Source organism: Micropterus salmoides, unplaced genomic scaffold (assembly GCF_014851395.1).
Source record: "Micropterus salmoides isolate LMB-PRFRI ecotype aquatic unplaced genomic scaffold, ASM1485139v1 Ms_hic_scaffold_15, whole genome shotgun sequence".
Classification (NCBI taxonomy): domain Eukaryota; kingdom Metazoa; phylum Chordata; class Actinopteri; order Centrarchiformes; family Centrarchidae; genus Micropterus; species Micropterus salmoides.
In genome coordinates this window covers 9,448,746-9,468,031 of record NW_024040596.1, presented here as the reverse complement: position 1 = coordinate 9,468,031, position 19,286 = coordinate 9,448,746, and the positions used below count along the sequence as shown (strand labels likewise).

At 41.2% G+C, this 19,286-nt stretch overlaps 2 protein-coding genes across 3 annotated transcripts in view; both read left to right on the top strand.

Moving 5' to 3' along the window:
* The window catches only part of LOC119903932 (ephrin type-A receptor 6-like), a 189,507-nt gene extending 175,903 nt beyond the window's left edge, over nucleotides 1-13,604 (top strand). Inside the window, exons 12-17 of the mRNA XM_038720243.1 lie at nucleotides 2,962-3,023; nucleotides 3,250-3,459; nucleotides 5,558-5,707; nucleotides 8,477-8,670; nucleotides 8,984-9,133; nucleotides 11,307-13,604. Of these exons, the coding sequence (XP_038576171.1) occupies nucleotides 2,962-3,023; nucleotides 3,250-3,459; nucleotides 5,558-5,707; nucleotides 8,477-8,670; nucleotides 8,984-9,133; nucleotides 11,307-11,421 (881 nt within the window). The 3' untranslated portion in view covers nucleotides 11,422-13,604. The remainder of the gene's footprint in view (nucleotides 1-2,961; nucleotides 3,024-3,249; nucleotides 3,460-5,557; nucleotides 5,708-8,476; nucleotides 8,671-8,983; nucleotides 9,134-11,306) is intronic.
* Nucleotides 13,605-14,565: 961 nt separating this feature from the next.
* Nucleotides 14,566-19,204, top strand: LOC119903937 (ADP-ribosylation factor-like protein 6). 2 transcript variants are annotated; one of them, XM_038720250.1, is made up of 8 exons: nucleotides 14,566-14,688; nucleotides 15,063-15,124; nucleotides 15,274-15,342; nucleotides 15,441-15,535; nucleotides 17,294-17,423; nucleotides 18,019-18,074; nucleotides 18,242-18,254; nucleotides 18,736-19,204. In XM_038720250.1, the coding sequence occupies exons 1-8, from the start codon at nucleotides 14,566-14,568 to the stop codon at nucleotides 18,767-18,769; spliced, it is 582 nt and encodes a 193-aa protein (XP_038576178.1). In that variant the 3' UTR covers nucleotides 18,770-19,204. The 2 variants fall into 2 exon arrangements, with proteins under 2 accessions (XP_038576178.1, XP_038576179.1); XM_038720251.1 differs by lacking the exon at nucleotides 18,242-18,254.
* Nucleotides 19,205-19,286: the final 82 nt, after the last annotated feature.

Genomic DNA, 19,286 nt, shown 5'->3' with positions numbered 1-19,286 from the left:
GGTGCAGTATGTTTTCCTTACACAAGAGAAAAGGCTTTAACAATGAGGACTAAGTGGCTGTTTTGGAAACAACACTTCCCCACCGCCGATAAAGAGCATCGTGCACAAACTGAACTTCACTGGTGAGCATCTGGAACTGTCTCCAATGCAGTAAATGAGATCATTCCAAATGTCCCAAACATTACCTTACTCTGCACGGTGCATTTTTAGTCAAATAAACAGGGGCTTTGTGAATCTGTTTTGCAACCACAACAAATAGCTCAGAAAATTACAATGAAGAGTTTCTTAATTTATAGTTCCACTTGTTCATTCAGCTGAAAACAGATAATGTGTCCATGCCAGAAGCCTTGCTGAAGCTCACCTGCTGTCTCCTGTCTCTCTAATGAGACGTTGAGTACCTCAGACACTTTCACACCATTAATGTTGTGGTTGTTATTGCCTGTCTGTCACAGCAATTTTAAAAACATCTTTTTGAGGGGGGTGACGCTGTGGTGACAGATGTCATTTAGACTTGTTGCGACATGTCACAAGCTGTGTAATATGTCTTTGTGGCATTTGATTGGTGTCATTTAAATCAAATGCCTTAACTCTAGAAAGTGACACTGTTGTTCTGCATTGCGCTCTTGCGTTATGATTATTGTGGGAGATTTTCTCATTGGGATTCATTCGGGAACAGGTGAGGTATGGGTCAAATACAGGTCACGCTCTGGGTTGCTAGCAGACCGCAGAAGTAGACAGATTCTTGACTTCTTTGACATAGCTCTTTGCCTCTGTCTCTCTCCCTGACAGTGTGGCGACAGCTGGGCTGATAGGGGGACACTGTAGTTCAGTCTCAAGGCTAGAAGATAACAGTGTCTTGTATGTTTACAGACTCACTGTCTCCACTTGTAATGCCATACATGAGACCTCTAGATTTTCAACGTGACTTAGGTAATGCATTTGAGTCTAAACATCCGGCAGATTGGCTGTACAGCTTTAGGCCAGTTAAAGATGACCTTGTAGGGACAGACCATAGACGCTTTGGGATAGGAGAGAGATAATAATGTGGACCAAGAAGGATTCTTCAGAGTTGGTTGGCCATGCATTGTGTTGACACTCTGCTGATGCCATGATCCCCTCAGCCGAGCTTCATTAAACATGCTGTGTAAGCCGTCATGAGTTTCTGAGACCTTCTTCCACACGATTGACACCTGCCTCACAATCATTTCCGCAACAATTATGAACCACAAAACATTCTGCATCCTATAAAGCTATTCATATGTATGGAACCCCTTTACAAGTCTTTTCATTGACATTATAAGTTGAGCGATGCCCAATCTTGTGTGATAGTTCACGTTCCCATGTGAGGAAAAAAGCAGTCTTGAATCGGAGGTGTGATATCATGGTGTTACTTCACCACAGTAACAGGCCTGGACAACTGCTGCCCAGCAGTAAACCAGTCAATCTGTAGCACTGTAGGGATCCTCTGTGGGGAAACTGCAACATTTGGAAAGAGAGATTGTGCCTATACCTGTTTCTAACTAATGTCTTGTGTCATACATGGACCGAATACTGAACAGGTCCCGTTCGGTAGGTTAGACACATTGAGATGGAGATGTTTTATGAACTGAGCATCTTAGCTCGATGCATCAATCAAATGCTAATGGTCTGTGTGTTTCCTCGGCCCTCTCTTCCCTTTTCTCTATCTTAGACAGGCAGTTGCACGCACACACACACACACACACACACACTCTGTGATTTTGTCAGCCAGTGTTGAACAGAGCCTAATGTGTCCTCGACATGACTCTGAATGTAATCTTGCGGTTCATCAGTAGACAATTTTGGGACCAGTGTTTCTTAACTAATAGTTTGATGACGTACATGCAATAATTGATCGTGCTTTGCTACATGCTATCCTATATCCTATCTGTATGCACAAGCAAGCTTAGATGCTTACATAATAAATGGTAATAGATGCAGAGGCATTTGTGAATTAGGGCGTTTAATTGCCAAATATGTGTCTATTTTGTTGAAAATCACGACAGATTCATTCAGCATTTTTCAAATCTAATAGGAGTGGTGTTGAAGAAATATTGTGAGCCAGATTCAGGTGTGAAGAAGTTTTGGAGACTGATGAAGACTTAACATAGCATGGTTTATTGAAGCCGGCTGAGGAGATACAGTGCCTGCATACAGCATGTGAACACGTCAAATACCAACACCAAATCTGAAGGATAACATCTTTTGGTCCCTTTTACGTTTCTGTCTTCCACCTAGTGCCTGTAGGTTTCCCTATTAGGTCATCTTCAGCTGGCCTTAACCTAGAACATGTTTAGATGTTTAGATGCTTCGTCATATTGGAATTTATTCTATCCGTGATTCCAAGTTGTACTCTAATCTGTGGAGCCAGTGAGCTCTTGTACACATTCTTGTAGCTACTACCTTATCAGTCTAACGGTTGTCTCAGGACAGTTACATGTGAGAAACAGACTAGAAGGTCAGTGAACACTTGTGGGGTCAGCTGACGCTTTTATCCAATGCGACTTACGGTTGCTATATACAGAGGTCGCACGCCTCTGGATTTACCTTAAAACCTGTAAGCACAGACTAACATCTACATACAATCTTATGAGCTGTTAACTGTCCCGCACAGACTATATTCATTAACGTGATCTGTGATCTATGATGGCATTAGTCATGCATTAGTCTGTACACACACACACACACACGAACCACTACTTCTTTAAGTCCCTGCAAACAGAAAAGCAGGGCATACCTCTGAAAAGAAGACTGGCTTGGTTTTGTTAATGTGTATTTGGGACACAAAAGTGTCATACCTGGAAGTCTTATTGCAGTTCTGTTGCATTTCTTCTGCCTTTTCTTCCACCCTACACTGTAGACTGTCCTTACAAGCAAAATAAATCTGTTATAGCAAAGCAATGATTTTTGGAGAAAATAAAGAGTGTGTTTTTGTGTTTGTAGGCAGGCCTGTGATGATTGTGGTGGAGTACATGGAAAATGGATCGCTGGACTCCTTTCTGAGGGTGAGTGTTGAGGTGCCAGTATTAATTCTAAACATATAAAAAATAAAAACTATTATTATTAACTATTATTTAAACTACTATTGTCAGTGTAATTCCTTTGTCTTTTTGTTTTTGCCATTCATCTTTATCGACCTTCCTTTTCTCTATCATTGTCTGTGCTGCCTCTGGGTTTTGCAATGGCTCATCCGTCAGTCAAGTTTTCACTGTATCCTGCTCTCCCCTTCAGCAACATGATGGTCACTTCACTGTCATCCAGCTGGTTGGCATGCTGCGTGGCATCGCCTCGGGCATGAAGTATCTGTCCGACATGGGCTACGTTCACCGAGACCTGGCAGCTCGGAACATCCTGGTCAACAGCAACCTGGTGTGTAAAGTGTCAGACTTTGGCCTGTCCCGAGTCCTAGAAGATGACCCGGAGGCGGCTTACACAACAACGGTACACATAACTCAACCTTTTAAAAACAAGCAGCTGCTACTAATTTATTACAGGTTTTATCAAAGCTTGTTGGCACAACTTCTATTTCACAGCTAATTGTATCCTTACAGCACAGGTTCCAAGCTGAGGTTAAGTTAATTAATCTCGTGTAACCTATGAGTGACATTTTGGGTCAGATATGATGGATGTAATACTATTAGTTTTATTTATTATCAACCCGGATGGATGGAGACATTCAATTGTGCCACTTTGTTTGGTTTGGTTTTATTTTCACCGTGACAAGGATGTGGAAGGAAATGTTGCATTATCAGTTGTGAAAATGGTCAGATATTAAGATTTTGTATCAGCAGTTTGGTACTGGACTTTAACACCCTTCGGACAACAGTGACATCTCAACTCGAGTCTAGTTCCTGAGCTTGAATCTTATTAGAAATACTTTTTATTGGGGATTCAGGGGTAGAAGGCAGAGATGTCCCTGAACATACACCAAAAGATAACTGTTGTCCTTCTTCACTCATAAGCATGTTTTGCATGTTTTACCTCTATAAATAGACACATACAAGTACAAATAATGACGTGCGGAACATCTCTGGTAATGAACATATATGCCTCTCACTGTTGGAAAGTGTTTTTGAGAGGTTTTTATTACTTTTATTCGGGGCTGCATTTGTGTTTAATGACGGGAAAGGTTTTTAATTCCCTCTCTTGAAAAATGCATCTGAAGTGGTCTTCTAAAGCCAAAGATGGTTTCCATAAGGATATAATATATGTTGTCCTCATGTCTTTAGCAAAGATAATTAAGTATTTATTGTAGCACTTGTTAGATCTTCTCTCCTTGTTCCAGCACACTATCTCACTCTCAACAGCAGCATAGAGGGAGACTCCAACCATATTATCTTTTACAATAAGCCACCATGCAGATAGCATATCAGAACAATACATTGATCTGAAAAACAATACATATGTCAGCTTTATTAATATTTACAGCACCACAGCAGTAATAACAAGGATGCAGGTTTTTCTCAGTTCTGTCATGTTCACTGGCAGTTGGCTGACTTCTCCTGGTCTGTACTCGGCTTTGTGAGAGAACCTCATTAGAAGTAGAGTTGGAAGTTTTGAACTATGAAAGGCACAGGAGTAGAGAAACTAAGCAAACAGCAAATCAATTTACAGAGATGTACTGAGAGTTTACAAGACACTCCCTACCAGCTGTTCTGTGGCTGATCCTCCCTGTATCACCGCATAACAAGAAACAGTCGCATTTCATGCGTGAGCAGGCATCTGCACACAGTACCCTGAAAACTCTGCTGTCATCTAAAATCTAAACATCACACCAGCACTGAAACTGGAGACGGGACTCGTATGGACTTAACTTTGATTTTCTGCCAATACCTGCTGTTGTTGTGTCTGATCATTTTTATTCTCAAAAGAATAGTTTGACATTTTCCCTGGCTGCGATATGGGTTTTGCCAGCGTGGAAAAGTCTTTGATAAGGCATTTGGAATTTGGGACACTTGTATTTTTTATTCAAAGATTGTATTTACACACTGATGCTATCTACGTAAGCTTGACACTAGCAAACTGATGCGTCACCCTACTCCTACTTGAGCTGATGAAATTTTTAGACTTTTTTTAGACTTCTCTCCTTAGGCCAGTGGAAAATGCCTTAGATTGCAAAAGCTAAACTTCAACAAGTCTTGTGCTGAAAAGACGGTGCTCTGTAAATCTGTCTGAGCCCACAGTGACCTCCATTTCCTGGTTTGTATTGAGGTTATTTTGTGAAGGGAATGCTGTGTTTTTGGTTTCAAGTCTAGCTTTCTGCTCCACAAGACTGTGTGTCAAAATCCACAGAAGGGAAGTGAAGGGGTAGGTGAGGTGAGATGGAAACTTGAGGTGATAAATGCAGAAATGGTGATTTTCAGATGAAATTCAGATTTTTTTAGGGTTGGAGAACCATTTATGAACACATGTAAGTGTTCTGATGTCTGATGAAGAGTTTTTACCTTTTGGTTTCAAGATGTACTTAATATATGCTGATACTTTTGTGTGTGTATGTGTGTGTCTTTATTTTATACTTTGCATGTGTGTGTGTGAACAGGGTGGCAAGATCCCCATCCGATGGACGGCTCCTGAGGCCATCTCATACAGGAAATTCTCATCGGCCAGTGATGCATGGAGTTATGGCATTGTCATGTGGGAAGTGATGTCATATGGGGAGCGACCATACTGGGAGATGTCCAATCAGGATGTGAGTACTGTAGTCATCACATCTGTTGCTTACTTGTTGAAACATGTGACCCAGCCCGGAAAATGTTCTTTAGACATACAAAAATAACCATAAAGTAGCTCCACAACTGCACAATTACCTCATTATCTCTGACTCACTCTCCGTCCTCAATCAAAAAGCTCTCGAGTCTTAATCCGAAAAGCTTCTGCTGCCAAGTGTGCAAGTCTTAAACACAACGTACTTCATATTCAAGACACTTATAGTCAGATTTGACGGAAATGGAGACTGACACAAAGTAGCTTTTTGGTGATTTCATAAAAGAAGTGAAAGAGAAGAAGAGATCAGTTTGATTTTCTTAATTAGTTTGATCCCTCAAAGTAGCTTCATTGGTATGAAACACAAGAGTTTGTCTACTATGGTGGTAGTAGTAAGTAACAGTAATTATGGTTTGTCCTGTTGGCATGTTACAGTTAGGACCTTAACCAGGATATTAGAAATGCTGAGGTCATCATGAGCCATACCCAGGGACTGGTAGCTACTAGCTTAATCTGGTACAAAACGTCTCCTCTCTGTGATGTTTGCCCACATATCTGATGAAGGTTGACCCAAATGCCCCAAACAAAGAAATACTCAAGCAGTACACAAGAAAGTGGGCAAGACTTTTAATTATTTGCCTATTAATTCACCCAAAACAACTAATGGGCTGACTCTACAGATATTTGCTGTAAAGCTAGTTATCAACCGACTGTATGTATGATCAGCGTGTGCTTGTGTGTGTTTGTGTAGCAGCTCTTGCTCACCTCGGTACATTTACAAGATAACGCTAGCTCCATAAAGCTACATATACTCACTACATCAGGCTCAAGCATACAATTCTTCTGAAGGTATATGAAGGCTGTAGCTATTTGCTACTGTAGAGTGACTGTTGGAACATTGTACATCAATCATTGTGAGAAAAATTAGGAGATACTGACTCAAACACTCAGAGGACTTTATTTTGACCGTTAATGCAAACAACTAGATTATCCTGCACAAGTTATTTGGAAATTTGTCACTTCTTTGTCTTTTTGGAAATATTAAGAAAGAGTTCCTGGCTAAGTCGGCTGACACAACTGTATTAGCTAACTCACTGAAAGCACTGCAAATATGGAAACATTGCTGTTGTTCCACCTAACAAGTAATGAGTAATGAAATGAAACGTATATTTTCACTTTAGGATGAACTATTCCTTGAAGTGATTTTCTCTGAGGCATCTCAGTGATCGTTCTTACAGAATGGAAGAGACATGTTCATGTTGTTACCACAAATATGCCCCTCACAAGCCTGGTTCTCTAACCTCAACACTACTACACACTTCAGTATTGACTTCTCAATTTAAGTCCTGCTCCACTGAGGAAATTCTGAGTTTGTTTTCCATTATATCTGTTAAAATTGTTGCCCTTTCACCTGCTCCCTGACTGTTTTCTCACATCAAAAGCCAACCGCTGAGAGAGAGGAGGAGAGGAACAGAAATGCTGGTGAGACTCACCAAAAGGATGAAAAAGATGAGTGAGAGGGAAAGGGAAACAGCAGTAAAGGTCAGAGGTACAGAGGACTTCGGTCCGGCATTGGGGGAGTTTAAAGCTGTGGATTCAGTGTGGCTGAGCAACCCACTGATCCCTGGGCTGTGGTCAGGGATTGGAGGGGCCATGGAGGAAGCAGATCCATCCCTTTCTCCGCTGAGTGTGAAAGCTCCACTGTAATCCCTTCAACCCCTTGCACACAGACTCGTACACATCTATACACAGACACCCACACACGCACATCCACTAAGGTCCCTGGGTTTGGGGAGGATTTGTGCTGTTTGGGAATTGCTTAGAAGTGCTTTCCAAGGCAAAAGGCCAGCCAAACCACAAAACCAGCCAAACACTATCTCACCCTGGTCAGCCACTTACCACAGCTCCCTACAAAGATACATGCATCTCTACTTTCTCATAGACTCGAAATGATAAGGAGACCTACAATATGAAGGCTGCAGGAATGTCACTGTCAGCTCAGATGAAAAAGGAATTTACATTAGTACACAATGCATGTTGGTAATTGATCGATAGTGCAGATAAGAGTTGGGCACATGAAATAAAGAAGTTCAAACTTATTTGTATTGCACAGGAAATAAAACATCCAAGGAGGAGGTTACAGGAAATAATAGCTTACAAAAAAGCATTAAATATGATGCTTCCATTTTTTGGCCTTTATTGCTCTGTTCATTTCATCAGTTCTTTCGCTGATTCATGGATTAGGATCAAGGAAGTAATCTGTCTCTTTGCTGCAGGCTCACAATTGGACAAGCAAAGCTATTATTAATGTGTCTTAAAGCGGCTACAATCGATTCTTTTTTACAATAACTCTGGATCAAATGACAGTGTGTAAGGTGAAATGGGTTGCTCGTTGTGATGAACCTAGAGAGAATTATCACCTGAATCTGCAGCTCTTTTCAGCTATACAGAGCTTTATAGCGAGATTAGCTCATTGTTTAGCTGTCCAGCCTTTACTGTTTGGTTTACAGCAGGTCCTTAGACATAACATGCAAATCCATAAATCCAAACAATGCTATGTTATTCAGTTGGTTTATTGTGTTTGTCTGGTCTGCTGCAGTCTGCAAGATCATAGAGAAAGCTTTTTAAACTAGTCACAAGTAAATTTGTTGTGACACAGTAGAGGTATTCAATTTTTAAGCTAATTAAATTCTAGTACAGCAGCCGTCTTCCACGTTTAGACTTCATCCTTCATCACATGCCACTGTCTCTCCAGGTGATTCTGTCTATTGAAGAGGGCTACCGGCTGCCTGCACCAATGGGCTGCCCCGTTGCCCTGCACCAACTTATGCTGCACTGCTGGCAGAAAGAGAGGAACCATCGGCCCAAATTCACAGATGTTGTTACCTTCTTGGATAAACTGATCCGTAACCCCAGCAGCCTGCTGCCATTGGTCGAGGACATTCAGAGGTGCAGTACCGAATTCATTTCTAGTATTATAAAATGCAGAATTATTTGAGTTACTAAACTTGAGTTAATAAAAAGTGAGCGGTAGTAGGACATCTCTCGTAAATCCAGGCAAAGGTTAAGATGTCAAGGCTTCCTGGTTAAGATAGTTCATATAATACGCTTACTCCTACGCCTAAAAGTAGGACCAAGCGTGTGTCACTCTGAAACTTTAGGCCAGTAAAGTGGTAAAGAAAAGTCCATCCCTGAGATGCTTTAGAAATACTGGCAGGATCTGACATTATTTGGGGGGTATTTTTTTTCTATTTTGTATCAGTCTACCAGAGTCTCCAGGGGAGGAAATGGACTACCCGATGTTCATCTCCATTGGCGACTGGCTGGACTCCATTAAAATGAGTCAGTACAAGAGCAATTTCATGGCAGCAGGCTACAACACATTGGATTCTGTGGCGAGGATGAGTATCGAGTGAGTAGAAGAGCCAAAAACATAACCATTATTAAATGGCATGAAACCAAATATGACCAATCTTTGTAGCAGCAGCGGTGATTTAAAGGGGCACTCCACCAGGTTTAGTTAACTCGTTATGAGCAGTACTATTCAGACTGAGGCTCCAGGAGGGAACTTTCAGAAATCTGACAAAACATCCCTGTAGATGTCATAGTGATGGCGTCGGGGGTTATCTCAGTTTCAGCTTAAAGAGGTTGTATTATGCACATTTTCAGGTTCCAAATCTTAATTAGGGGTTGTACCAGAACAGGTTTACATGGTTTTATTTTCAAAAAACACCATATTTTTCTCATACTGCACATTGCTGCAGCTCCTCTTTTCACCCTGTGTTATACGCTCCGCTCTTGAGCTACAGAGTGAAGCATCTTACTTGTACAAAATCTTTGTTGGGAATTGCACATGCGCAGTTCCCAGCTAAGGACTACTAGCCAATCAGAAGCAGAGGAGGGCGGGTCGTAAGAAACAAGGTAGTGTGATCCAAATCAAAGCCGCTTCAGACTGAGACCATAACCTAGCAGATGGTATAAGTTACTCTAGTCCACAACCACACAACATCATTGTTCCACATCTTACAAACAGAGTCGGAGTTGCATCGTCTTTTAGGACTAAACTGTTGCCGGTGTTCTGACATGGCGCAAATCGATAGACTCGACTCTGCTCCGTTTTCCATTGGAGATAGTACCCAGAGATAGTACATAGCTTGTCGTAATAGCAACGCCACACACAACTGCGACACATAGACCAGCAATCCACACAGCTTTCTCTTTTTTAAGTTAAAACGTGTGACGGCGGGAGCAGAGGGCTCTGTGAGCAGGCCAGCTCCTCCCGCAGGTTGGCACAGGCATCCCCGCGAGTCGAGCCAAGTCGAGCTGGTACTGTGCAGTGGAAAAGGGGCTTAACTAAAATCAAAGGGCGTACGCTTAGACTAGTTTGGTTTGAGGGTGTGCCTGACCCCCGCTAGCCTCTTGGCAAGCTTTATGACGCGTTTTCATTGTGACGTCACAGTGAAGGAAGGGAAACGGCTGGACTACAAACGAGCTGTTTTCAAGCGGTTCAGAGCAGAGCTTTCTGTGGGAGATGGGAACTCCCTTTGGGCTGGACTTTGGGCTTTTTCACTTTGCAAACCTATTACATGCACAAAAAAGATATATAACTCAATAAAGGAGAGAGGAAAAGCCAAAAAGCATAATACCACCTCTTTAAGACTTCAACCTTTTTCTGAAAGCCTGTGGAGTTTCAGAGTGGACTTTATCAGACAAGTGGTATTATGGGAAGTTTAGGATTCAGGGTTCAGGGGACTAAAAGTCGGGATATTTTGGCCTCTGCTGCTTTTAAGATGACCATTCTGTTTCTCACAAGTTCCCCAACTTTATGTCAGTGTCATACTAAACTGCTAGAATTCAATTACTTAAATGATCCAGTTTCAGTGTGTTCAAATCACACGTGAGCTCGTATTTTCTTACATACAAACTAGTTTTATTATTCTGACCTGGTAGACAGGTGTGTATGAAAATGAAAGGTTATATTCCAGCGCACCGTCAGCGCTGAGCTAATGAGAGGCACAATGTTTCTGTCACGATTCAGCATTATATTAATAACACATTTCAATCAAAAAGGGGGAGACAATTAAATACCACATCAATGATGTATAAAAACATCCTTAATATGATACTGGTCAATACTGTAAAATCTTACACATGAAAATTGAGGAGAAATAAAGAAAAACCAAGGTATACAAGATTACATGAACAATGCTAAATAAGTGTTTTTAATCAAAAATGGATGATTATATATATTATTGATGTGGTAATTGTCTGTGTCTGTTTGAGATTCTGGTCTCCTTACATACATGCAATGTTTTTACAAGATGTGTTTTACTTGTCAATCCTCACTCAGACCTTATATGAATGAAGCTTATAGAATATTTGTGATTAAAACATTGCTGCCTTTTGCCAGACAGCGTAAACATTGCCTACACGACTTAGAGGTTCTCTCTGACACTAATTATGCAATTAATGAAGTGATAGTTAAAGTGCGTGCGTGCGTGCGTGCGTGCGTGCGTGCGTGCGTGCGTGCGTGCGTGCGTGCGTGCGTGCGTGCGTGCGTGTTTGTGTTTCCCCTCTCGGCCTAGAGATGTGAGGCGTATAGGGGTGGAGCTGATCGGTCACCAGCGGCGGATCAGCAGCAGCGTACAGACCCTCCGCCTCCAGCTACTGCACGAACAGGAGAAGGGTTTCCATGTATGAGGACACCCTTTAAGACAACCTGGGATGGACAGATAGATGAACCAGATGGAAGTGAAGTCTAGACCGTTGGACCGACAGTCTACAGCCTGTGCCTGAGTCATAACCCCTCGTCCAGGAGGTCATTGGACAGACACAGCAGGGCAGTCTGCTGGTCTCCCTCACATCCAGTAGTAACAGACTTTTTCCTACTATACACCCCTTACCCAGTATACCTGGTTCTGCCAGACTATTACAGCCTGATAGACTTTAAAGACTGGGCCAGGCCCTCACTTAGGGGAATGTAATGCCTTGTTGCAACAGCAGTACTTTGTGTGTGAAGCAACAATACCTAGACATGTAGATTTGCAAACGTAATCTACTGAATCTTTTGACTGTTTTGGTTGTTTGTTTTTTCCTTTTCTCGCTCCGAGTTATGTGCTCATGTAGCTGCTATCGGATGTGCAATCGAAAAAGTTATGTCCTGTTTTGAAAAAAGTATCCTCGATATATTTTTTAATTTAGAGTTTGATCATTTCTCACAGAGGAAAATTATTTGCATTGCTTTAGTTTACCCTCTCTCCAGAGAATCTGGTACGCTAATACTTGAAGAAAGAAGTGAGAAGCGAGCTGTGGAGATTTCTTGAATGTTTTAAAAGTGTATAGACAGTTAATCGATAATTATTATCATAACCGAATATCTATATATGTGCAGTCCTGTGTGTAAAAGCCCTAGTAAATCTGGATCTTCTTTAAAATGTTTTATTTATTTGAGAGTTTTATCCAAATCAGCAATACAGTATTATGCAGTCATCTCAGTATCTCAGAGAGAGATGAAGAATTGTGCAATGAGAGAACTCTTGTTGAGGCTCACACCATCCACCTGTTTTTATTGTCACATGCCAAGCTTGCAGAACTGGAATCTGTTGCCTTCAGATGAATAACCATACAAGTCTATACTGACAGTTTTTAGCAACCAGTGTACTCACAGTCGTTTGATAAGCCTGACATGTATTTATTTTTTTCTGGATTGTGAATGTTATACATTGCCTGAAAGTACACAAGCTCCACTGTCTTAACATATGAATGTTCACAGAAGTTAGATATAGATAGGAGAAGATTGTCTGGAAACTTAACATGGACTTCTATGGTTCTTCAGAATTAGCTGAAATCCTTCATACACATTCATTGTTTCTTTTTGCTTGCACGCACACACCAATACAGGCAGAGGTTTGCACATCTGGGGCAAAGTTGATCCAAGATGTCAGAGCAGAGTAATCGTTGTAGGTGCAAAGCCACTTGATGGATTTCCAGTCTTTTTTTACATTGTGGTCATGTAAAGGTTGTGGCATTTAGTGGCAGTATGGGGAAACCAGTGTATATAGATGTAGTCTGAAATGAAAAATTGTTGGATCTGCAGTAGATGATGTCAAGTTTTCAGATGTTTGCCATTGAAATCAACATTTTTTCTTGATTCTCTAAGTCAGTGGGGGATAGGCAGTGCTACAGAATATAACTAGTTAGTTGAGCTGAAGGCAGCAGAAGTAGCTAAAACCTAGTGGATGGAAAGCAGAGAGAAAAGGCAGGAATCGTAGCTTAGTGTCATCAGGACAGATGAGAGTAGATGGCTTTAAGGAGGGCAGAGAGGGGACGAACATAAACAGCAGCATCATAACTCATCACGTGTTATTCTGAAATCAACAGTAACAAACCCATGTGTGCGCACACACACATACACACACACACACACACACTGATATACACACACAAAATGCCTTACAGTCCGTTAACCATGCTAGACAGAAACACTTAAGAGTTGTTCATAGGCTTCAATGCAGTCACAAGACCATAGTCCATTAGTTTGAGTTGTACATGCAGGCCTTCAGTAGTAGGAAAAGGTGCAGGAACACATCCAAACGCACACACACACACACACACAAACACAAACACGTATTTGCACACACATACACACACACTCTCACAGTCACCACCCCTCTACAGAATTTGGAGAATATCAGATGCTGTTTGTTTAGCATGTTCTACTGCTGAGCAATGTTAGAACGTTCTTTTGTACAAAGTACAAGTATACTTATAATTCTTGTATTTTATTTTTCTATAATTTCCAAAGAGATGTTGTAGATCTTGCACACTGTAAGAGGCAGTTACAGCGAATATTTATTTGCAAATAAAAATGAACAGTTCTGGTGGTCGGCTGCTCATTTCATTTAGTTTCGATTTTCCGGACGATGAGAATTGATTCAGAGGAAGCATCTTATACTTTTCAGGTTGTAAAATGTCATTGTTTTCTGTGCTAAAACTGAAGGAGAACCAAACTTGCCTCACTCAAGAAACCTGGCAGGGGCAATCCCTTCAGTGGATATAACTTAATAGAAGTCAAATTTCAATTAGTTAGCTCAGTGTCTTTACTTTGCATTTAATGTGAATTATTTTCACACCTTTACGACCTCTTCAACCTGGCAACTTTCATGAAGTCATTCACATAACTGATAACCAAAAGATGGAGCTGTTGGACCACTGACTAGCTCCACACCCGCCATGTCAGAAGTCCAGTGAATTCCCTCAATCAATTTAATTTTAGATTTCCAGATTAGACATGATATATTTTTGCTGAGTTTGCCTCTTCCGTACTTTAAAACACATATTTTCCCATTATATTTACATTTTCAGGGCGAACAATATCTCTGTATTCATGTATGAGTATATAGTGAACACATTTTAGGACATTCATGACCTCCTAGTCTATTTGTCTGATTTATCACATATTTACAACACTCTATTACAGATTGCTTGAATCACTGTAAAGCACACAGACTGGCACAACAGATTGATAGCAGCTCCAATTAAGGTAAGGTAAGGGGGCGGGGGCCCTGGAAAGCTCCATACTCTGTGATCAGGTCACTGGGTGGTTCACAGAGCTTAATTCACCCTAATAGGATTATCTGTCACAAGCTGGGATGCCCAGGCGGCGTCTCAGTGACACTAGTCACAGCAAGTTCGCAGGAACACTATTCACGGCTATGTTTGTCATTGTTGTCTGCTTCCATGAGAATTTTCAAATTTAGTGTGTTTCATTTCCAGTAGTCAGACTCTCTATGGGGTGATAGCGTTGAAATTTAAATTTAAATGGTGTAGCGTCAATCAACTCTAATGGGGCTGCTGGACAAACTGTCAGGCTGGCTCGGCCTGAGGAAGAAAGAGGTCAACGTTTTGTGTTTGGGACTGGACAACAGCGGCAAAACTACCATCATCAACCAACTCAAACCGGCTAATGTAAGTACATGGAACTGGGTCTTATTGTGAGTGCATTTTGATGTTTTCATAACACCGATCTTGTGGAATTGAGAGGCCTATGTGCACTCTGTGTAGTCCTGCCATGAATCTCAAACTGATAACTAAAATAAATATTGTGAAAAGGCCTGTCAAAATCTCCTTTATGTCACTGCAATCATTCACTGATTGCTTGTTTTCAGCATTCGAATCATTTAGGCCCATTGTCAGAAGAGTGGAAACATGCTAGTCAGGTAAATCCCATATCATACTTTCCTTATCCTTACATCCTTGTTGACATACTTTTGCCATTACTTGTCTGTTTTTGTGTGTTTGTGTTTGTGTGTGCATGTATGTCTCTGTGCGTGTGTGTGTAGACACAGGCACAAGACATAGTCCCAACAATTGGCTTCAACATTGAAAAGTTCAAGAGTTCAAGGTAGAATCCTATAGACATTTATAATGTGTATTTATTCCTTTTTGACTATTTACCATCCATGAAATAAAAAAAATGGCTTATGCACCACTAAGTGTCACTCTAAACTGTTCTCTTTTCCCTCCTTTCTCTCTCTCTCTCTCTGCATGCAGCCTGTCTTTTACAGTCTTTGATATGTCTGGACAGACCAGATATAGGAACCTATGGGAACATTACTACAAGTATGAAACACACAACATGCCCATCAATCATCAAATAATAAAGCACGTTACAGCAACATGACTGTGTCAGTTAAGACTTCTTCTCTTGTCCTCCTCAGAGAAAGCCATGCCATCATATTTGTCATTGACAGCAGTGACAAACTGAGAATGGTTGTTGCCAAAGAGGAGCTAGATACTCTTCTCAATCACGAAGGTACAAAACACCTGCAATACTTATTGTTTGTCTTTCCAGTAAAAAGCATACTTGACATATACTGTATGTCTCATGCAACATACACTCACGGCCTGTTCACTTGCGTGTCAACCCAAATACCTAATCAGCCAATCACATGGCAGCAACTCAATGCATTTAGGAATGTAGACATGGTCAAGACAATTTGCTGAAGTTCAACCGAGCATCAGCCATCAACTACCTCTATGGTTTACAGAGAGGGGTCCGAATAAAAGAGAATTTCCAGTGAGCAGCAGTTGTGTGGATGAAAATGCCTTGTTGATGTCAGAGGACACTCAAATATCCACTCGGTACAACCAAGGTATGCAGACTACAATTTCTGAACGCACAGCACGTCGATCCTTGAAGCAGATGGGCTACAGCAGCAGACCACGCTGGGTGCCACTCCTGTCAGCTAAGAACAGGAAACTGAGGCTACAATTTGCACAGGCTCACCATAATTGGACAATAGAAGATTGGAAAAACGTTGCCTGGTCTGATGAGTCTTGATTTCAGATGCAACATTCAGAATTTGGCCTAAACAACATGAAAGCATGAATCCATCCGCCTTGTATCAAAGGTTCAGGCTGGTGGTGGTGGTGTAATGGGTGTGGGGGATATTTTCTTGGCACACTTTGGGCCCCTTAGCACCAATTGAGCATTGTTTAAACATGACAGCCTACCTGAGTATTGTTTCTGACCATGTCCATCCCTTTATGACCACAGTGTACCCATCTTCTGAAGGCTTCTTCCTGCAGGATAATGCACCATGTCACAACGCTCAAATCATCTCAAACTGGTTTCTTGAACATGACAATGAGTTCAATATTCATGTCAATATGGACCAAAGTCTCTGAGCAATGTTTCCCTTTGTTAAAAGCATACCACGGCGCGGCGCGGTGGTGCAGTGGTTAGCACCAATCCTGGTTAGCAAGAAGGCCATGGGTTCAAACCCCGGTTGCCCCAGCTGTGTGGAGTTTGCATGTTCTCCCCATGTCTGCGTGGATTCTCTCCGGGTGCTCCAGCTTCCTCCCACCATCCAAAGACATGCAGGCTTGGTTAATTGGTGTCTCTAAAATTGTCCTTAGGTGTGGATGTGAGTTTGACTATGTGTGGTCTATGTGTGGCCCTGTGATGGACTGGCGACCTGTCCGGGGTGTACCCTGCCTTTCGCCCGATGTCAGCTGGGACTGGCCCCGGCGCCCCCGCGACCCTGTAGGATAAGTAGTTGACGATGGATGGATGGATGCATTATCAAGCGTGGTTCAGGATCTGTGATACAGTTCCTGAACATTTGCATTTTTATTGGCTATAAGCAGCGTCCTGGGTTTCAGTTGTTAGTAGCGCATTGTCTAAATCCGGCATGTTAAACAACATAGTATGGAAGGCTACAAGTTGTTTTCAGTCCAGTGAAAGACTACATGTTTATTTCATTGGCCAGCATGCCTTTAAGAAAAATTGATGGAGAAATCTTTGAAGTCACTGAGTGTCCACTTTGGTTGAAGGGAAACCTGCTAGTTTTAGTCTTCCATCATGACATATGGTCCAATATGGTGCAACTTTTATTATTTTTTGTGTTATTTGAAGAAAATGGTTGCTTTTATTATATATATCTACACAACCTATAAACTCTCTGCTGATACTCCTTAACACCTTATTGAATAAATTCCACACACAAAAAATATTTAAAACAATTTTGATCTTGGCTTCACTGTTCTTCTTATATGTCTTACTATCTAGATATCCAAAGCAAAAAGATACCAGTACTGTTCTTTGCTAACAAGATGGATCTGCGGGACGCCATGTCTTCTGTCAAGGTCTCACAGATGTTGTGTTTGGAGAACATCAAAGACAAGCCCTGGCACATCTGGTAACATATCTGTCAAATGTTTCCAAACAGACCAAACCAGAGATTACTACTTCATTATTTCTTCTTACAGAAGGATCCGATTCATGTGACCACGTTACTGTAAAATATTCAAAAGGCAGAAAAACTTTACCACCTCCAGAGACATTGTTGAGTAGCTTGCTACGGGGCTCATTGGGTAGTTTTGAAGGAAGTGCATTTGGATTAAATTGACTGAACTGAGCCAAGCCCTGTCACTTCCTCAATCCACAACATTTTGTGCTTCCAGAGTTACAGCTTAAAGTCTTAAACAGAGACAATAAAGTGACCAGGCATGTTTAATCACTGGTTACACCCTGGGCTTGTTTCCAAATGGCTGCATATTTATGATTTTTCAATGGCTCAGGTTAAACATTATTAGGAAGCACAGCAACATGCTGTTATCAAATAGCCTGGCTCTTCTATATGTGTGTTTTCAACCCTGTTTACTCATTAGACAGATGGAAGGCAGGTGGATTAAGAGCTAGACAGAGTTTTAACATCCAGGATCCAAGAAAAGTCATGAGAAAATGAATCTGTGCCACAAGGAGATTAACTCCAGGACATCTTGTTTTTCCAGTGCCAGCAATGCTATCAAAGGAGAGGGCCTACAGGAAGGGTTGGACTGGCTACAAGGTAATGTGTCTAGTAAATAACAAAAATAAAAAAAACAGTCAAACTGGGCCAAAAAGAAAGAAAGAAAAAGGCCAGACTAAATTGTGCTCAGAATTGAAATGTCAATGTTAAAATGCTGTCTGCATCCTACCACCTGTATTAAGACATGTCTTTTTTTGTACCCATAGAACAAATTGCACAGTAAGTATCATCATGTCAACATGTAAAGTGACTGTGGTGGTAGATTGTATCTCAGTATCTCTTTGGATTGGATTTAAGGCATGGGAGGCCAAATGAACATTCCCCAAAACAGCAGGTATCTGAGACTGTAATTCACAAAGGAAAATCATTTAATGTGAAAATCACTTAACCTCCCCTTCAGAAATAAATCCCATCCATATGGGGCGTTTGTTTGGTATTTACTGTAGATCTTGCAATTATTTTTGATCTACCCCTCTTCAATGTGAATGTAAAGTGGATGTGTTGTGTACATTTCCTGACGCTCCCACCCCTGGAACCCACTCAAAATCTGTCGTAGTTTTGCAAACATGCTCTGTGACCACAACAATTATATTTGTATCACAGTTTTTTTTCCTTTTGGACCCAAACCCTTATGCCATGTATGAAGAAAGTGCAACCAGACTCCATAAAAAATCTAAATGCTTCTGTTATTCCCCACCAGATCACATCAAAACAATGAACACATGAATGACTGAAATGCCTCGGACACTGGACGCGATGTGGTAACTGGGCCTCATTCACCATTTGGAGAATTTGTCACACTTGATGTTGTAGGCCTTAAATGTCAATGTCAAATAACCCAGTAGTTCCTGCGCGTGCTACGACTTTGACACCATGAAAAACAAATCCCGATGATAGTATAATTTGGATATGACTTACTCAATTATCTAAAGCACCCACCACTAGTTAGTCACCAATGTTACACATCATTACTGACACAAATGTGAATGCAGTCTGAATAACTTAGTGTAAACTGAAAATATCCTTAATTCTGTTTCTGTATGCAGTTAACATTTAAACATTTTTATTTAAAGCAGCTTCTTTTGTATTCCATGACACATTTTATTTTAGCTTTAATTAACTTTTTTGAAAACGCTGTAAGTGCTGAATATTGTACCACCTGGAGGATAATAAAAGCCTGTTGTTTGCTGAGTGCATGCTGTGTTTCTGTTTTTGTAATAGAGCAGCCACAAAATGCCTTGAAACTGAAAA

What these genes read in the sequence shown, in the direction of transcription:
- LOC119903937 (XM_038720250.1), top strand. Translation starts at nt 14,566, where the DNA reads ATGGGGCTGCTGGACAAACTGTCAGGCTGGCTCGGCCTGAGGAAGAAA. An exon ending in ACCAACTCAAACCGGCTAAT is followed by an intron (nt 14,689 to 15,062) that starts GTAAGTACATGG and finishes GTGTGTGTGTAG; the next exon opens with ACACAGGCACAAGACATAGT. An exon ending in TACTCTTCTCAATCACGAAG is followed by an intron (nt 15,536 to 17,293) that starts GTACAAAACACC and finishes CTTACTATCTAG; the next exon opens with ATATCCAAAGCAAAAAGATA.